This window comes from Anneissia japonica, unplaced genomic scaffold (assembly GCF_011630105.1).
Source record: "Anneissia japonica isolate Jap-2015-1 unplaced genomic scaffold, ASM1163010v1 scaffold287774_len439945_cov178, whole genome shotgun sequence".
NCBI lineage: Eukaryota > Metazoa > Echinodermata > Crinoidea > Comatulida > Comatulidae > Anneissia > Anneissia japonica.
The window spans coordinates 105,282-110,286 of NW_022725867.1; the positions used below are offsets into that span (position 1 = coordinate 105,282).

The 5,005-nt window shown below is 37.5% G+C and overlaps 1 protein-coding gene across 3 annotated transcripts in view; it reads left to right on the forward strand.

The window, feature by feature from the left end:
• The first annotated feature begins 478 nt into the window (after nt 1-478).
• The window catches only part of LOC117112961 (tumor necrosis factor receptor superfamily member EDAR-like), a 21,487-nt gene continuing 16,960 nt past the window's right edge, over nt 479-5,005 (forward strand). The window contains exons 1-9 of one of the 3 annotated variants that reach the window (XM_033256193.1): nt 479-534; nt 1,218-1,314; nt 1,621-1,734; nt 2,324-2,520; nt 2,880-3,070; nt 3,770-3,949; nt 4,168-4,261; nt 4,633-4,717; nt 4,892-4,970. In XM_033256193.1, coding sequence (XP_033112084.1) covers nt 1,255-1,314; nt 1,621-1,734; nt 2,324-2,520; nt 2,880-3,070; nt 3,770-3,949; nt 4,168-4,261; nt 4,633-4,717; nt 4,892-4,970 — 1,000 coding nt within the window. In that variant the 5' untranslated portion in view covers nt 479-534; nt 1,218-1,254. The remainder of the gene's footprint in view (nt 535-1,217; nt 1,315-1,620; nt 1,735-2,323; nt 2,521-2,879; nt 3,071-3,769; nt 3,950-4,167; nt 4,262-4,632; nt 4,718-4,891; nt 4,971-5,005) is intronic. The other 2 variants (XM_033256194.1, XM_033256195.1) reach the window with 2 other exon arrangements.

Genomic DNA, 5,005 nt, shown 5'->3' on the forward strand with positions numbered 1-5,005 from the left:
CAAAAATCATTTTTAAATTTAACTCTCTTTTGTTATAGTTACATAAAGATTATCCACCTAAACATAGAAATCAGTTTATTTATAAATTGTTTACCCATAATTTTACAGAGAAAAATAATATTTTTATTATTTTTTATCATATCGAGTACCGGTATATAAAAATCAGGGTAGACATTTTTTTTAAATTAAATAGTTTCTTTGCTCAAGTTAATAATTTGTATGTTACTGCAAAATGAGCAAGTTAATTTTAAAATTATCTCTTATGATTTCGTTGTCACTTTCAGGGGACAATTTATTGGCTAAATTAATATCAAGCCATTAGCTTGAGCAGAGGAACATTTTCGAAACGTTGAACTATGATTGAACTCTACCGTCATCAGTAAGGTTGTTCTCACGGCTTCACCTGATTGGCTAAGTACTGTGTTTGTAATGGGGATTCCCCTTTGTACGCTTCATTGACCACTGTTTTTATTCCATAAAAATTTTCATTCATGTATCAGACTCTACTCTATCAACACGCCGTCGTTACTTGTGGTGAGTTTTTATTTAATAATTTATTATTGTTTAAAATATTGTTGTCCACAATTAATATTGTTATGATCCGTAGTTGTTGTAGGGGCAGTGTGATGTTGTTAGGAACAAATATAGCAATACAGATGTGTTGGTTTGTTGCTGATGCATAGATAGGAAGTGTTCTCGGTATGTAGGTCTACCTACAAACATATCTGGTCAAGAGTATATTGTTATACAGTAGTAACATCGAGTCAGGGTACAGCGGAATACGTTCCCTTTGACCCAGACCACACTGGGAGAAGTAGCGTTCTTAAGGGGCAGGGGCGTTTGTTCCCCCTACCGCCACCTTAAAAAAAGCTTGTGCCCGTTCATTTCATTTTATTTATTTATACGACCATCTAAACAATCATCCCTCCTCCCCACCTTCGTTTCCTCAATCCTCGCTATGCAAGTTTGCAAAGCAAATACACTCCAGTAGTTAAAAATCACTTCATATCATTTTTTGGTTAGCCCTTCAATCACCTAGCTTCACCCCACCCCCATAAGCTCCTTATGCAAATACTCCTACGCCTGCACAGGAGTTGGGGATATGTTGCCAAAATACCCATACGCCTGCACAGGAGTCGGGGACATGTTGCCAACTTCACCATCAGTTGTTGATGTTAACTACTGCATTCACCTTCCTTATATTTCTATTGATATAGGCCTATCCTGTTAATATTGATCCTTCAATGGTAGATAATGGACTGTCGTCAACTGATCGGTATCCTGTTAATTGTCATTATCAGCTTAATGAATAAGGTACAGGTACAATTCTCATCTAATTATCAGGCAATTTTCTAGTAATCTATATCCGATAATTATTAACGCTGCGATGTAATTTTGTAGTGTTCAAACAAAAATTAAGTTTGTACTGTATAACTTTACAATGCATGCTATATACTAAGTAGTGATTTGTTCACCTAGTAGACTAAAGGCTAACTTACAGTACAATTTACACCGCCAATGAGTATAAGGGTAACACTGCTAGGCCGAAGGCTTTTAATACGGTCTATCTAAAAATGTTTTTGTTATTTTTATTAACTTCTTTGAATTTTTTTCAAAAAGGCAATTGCAGTGTCTCGTGAAGCTTGTAAAGGACAACCAAATGCATTATGGGACACAAAAGACCAAAAATGTAGAAATTGTTTGCATTGTCCATCAGGAACCGGATACACTGGTGTAAGTTTTTTCTTTTTCTATATTTTCCTTTATCTTATTTTTTTAAATTGAATTTATTGAATTACTGATTTTTCCCTTTAGAATATGTACGTAATGTAATATGCATTGATTGTTATTACTGTATTTTATTGTTATGAGGGTCTCAATTATCAGCATTACTGGAAGAGCCACCCTCGAAAAATAGAGTTCAATAGAAGCCTTTGAACTGCAATCACGTGACTTTCTATGGAGTACTACCGATAAACCAGTTCAACAAAAGGATGTACTTTATGTCCGGAAATATTATTACCCGGATGTGTCACTGTTCAGTGGTTTCCTTTGATGTGATGAAGTAAATGTTCCCAGCACTAGCACTTAAGCAGGGCAGTCGCTGAGTCGTATGACGGTCGTACGACCGTCGGCGCCGATGAATCCAACTCTGCTCCCTATGAACGCTAGACGACGCACGTCGTCTGCTGATTGTCGGTGATAGTATGAACGGATCGTCATTAAAAACGATCCGATGCTCGCGCGTGCATAGAATCGCGGCGGCGACGACCGTCGGGCGCCGAGAGACTCTGGCTTTATCTTTCTACATGTATTTTTTCAGGCACTTCCATGTGGAAACGGAATAGAAGGAGAAAAGGGTGAATGTAGACCATGTGAAGAGGGGCAATTCCAGTCCGAAAAACACAGCCAATTACGGTGTGCTTCTTGTAAGAAATGCGTCAACCGTGTCGTCATCCGCAATTGCTCTCATGAATTACTTGACTCATATGATACAGTTTGTGGGGATTGCTTGCCAGGGTAAGATAATTTTAACTACCCGTCCTAGTTTCATTCGAGCGTGTGACGTCACAAGTCAATTGATAGGCCTATACATAATATTGCAACACGGATCCTGTATGAATGCTGTTCGAACGATGCCTTGTTTACATATACAAATGCACCAGCAAATATACGACATGGTTTTTTTTATTCCATTTAACGCAGTGTTTTGTATGCATTGTAAGCATTAATATATATTATTTTATTTATTTATTTTTAACATTTTGGTTTGGAATGCTTTTCTTGTTAAATAGCTGGATGTCAAACTTAACCTTAAACACTTTTAATTGCTAGAAAAAAAAATCCCATTGTAAAGTTACTATGCGCATTAATTTCAGATATGCGAGTTTAACCGAAAACTCAACGTGTGAATCCTGTCATGGTTTACTTGGGCAAACAATACCTGGATGCCAGGTTGACCAAACAACCACCGACATGGAACCCTTGGCGTCATCAGATATGACAACGTCATCAGATATGACGACGTCATCAGATATGACAACGCCATCGAATAATGACAGTCAAACTGGTAATGAATAGTAAATTCAAGATAGTACTGGTTCCATCTAGTAAATTAGGCCTGCAAACACAGCGGCGGATACCCTAATTTGAAATATAGGTGGCCCAAATTGGGACTTACATAAATGGAGGGTTAACACTACCTCATCCCCACCATGGGTGGGGCTGAGGCAAGACAATTTATGATTATGGCATCTCTAGATGGCCGGAAATGGCACTCTTATACTAAAAATTTGAGTAGAATTTTTTTTTCTCTCATTTTTTTTTTTTTTGCCCCCCCCCCCACATTAGTTTTTTTTATTTTGCCCCCCCCCCCACATTAGAATCCGCCACTGAAACAAATAACAAAACAGATCTGAATTAGGCCTGACTCATTCTAGAAGTTCATACCAATATTGTATCGATATGAACTTTGAGAAAACGCCGAACGTTTTACAATTGTGTAAATAATGATAATCCAATTCAGCTTTTATGAAGCGTAGGGATATCTTCTCATACTTTCTAAGCAAACAAATTGGCAGGTCTTCCGAACTAAAATCCTTAATGATGTATCGATATATAGTTACAAATATCCGTACAAATCCCATTATTCCATTATCAATTAAAGATTATTATTTCGAAACATGTTCATATACATACAAAATACAGTACAATGTTTACCCAATTTTTAAATGTGCGTAACTAATATTATGTTTCATTTCATGCACAGTTGAAGACCATACACCCTCTACTGAAGCAGCTATAGGCTTGACTACTCCGTGGATCTTTGTTTTGGCGTTAGCGATTGTCGTAGCTGTTGTGATCGTAGGCGTTATCGTCTTCGTTTTTTATAAAACGTGGAAAAAACATCCACGGCCATGGGCAAACGGTGAATCGTCATGCGGTAATGGTTAGTAAAATATAACGGTTCTATCTTTCGTAATCAGCATCATCATTAGTATCATCCTCATTATTGTTGTTGTTGTCTTTGTTGCTGATTTCTAAATTATTCCTAGCTAGCGTACATTCTCATCGTAATGAAGTATGTTCGCATTATGAATGGTAGTACAGTACACAATCATTTGAAGGAATTATTTTGAAATATGATTTTTCTTTAATTGCACTTAGATGGTCCTGGAGGTGAATCTGGGGACTTGTACACAACTGTCGAGACACCGGTACGAGCATCTGCTGATGGTAGCCCGGTTGCCAATCAGATTAAGTAAGCTCATGTGGCTGACAGACCTTATAGTAGGAAACCAGGAATAGAAGGCGCTCAGGGAGGGACTTTTGCAAGGTGGAGGTTTAGACCGCTTCCGCCCACCATTGTTGGGCTTGAAGTAAGAAAATGTATGATTATAGCACCTAGGTGACTGGAAGTAGCTCTCTCCGACTCTTTTCCGGACTGTTTTATAATTTTGAAAATAAGGGCTTCCGGGACCGACTGGGCGCTTTTGAATCCGCCACTGCATTAATTAAACAAGGACGAGAATGAGATGAAGGGTTGTAAAAGAAATAGGGCCTATATTGTAGTTATATATATTTTTTTATGTACCTTATAAGTCTTAAAACTGTATTTTTTTCTTTTCTTAGGGAGACGACTCCGTTTATAGGCGCCAATATTGAAAACGAGGCGAATCCATCCCCTGCAAGTAGTGGGTATATTAGTCACGATGAGGTGAGTACAAACATTTTATGTACGTACTTCTTAAACATACTTTGTTTTCAAATATTCAGGGCAAATACCCAGAGAGTGAGATTGAGATATGTACGTTGATAAAACTTTGCATCTTTATAATTTGGATTGTTCCGATTCTTGTAAAGTTAACAGGCCTTGACTATTTTTTTTTAGTGCTTTTTAAAGAACGAGAAATTTCCACGTGATACTCGTCTAAGATGTCGATTTGAAAGAGCACTGGAAATATCCAAAGGTAAAACAGCAGGTTTCCATATTAGTGCTGTCTCT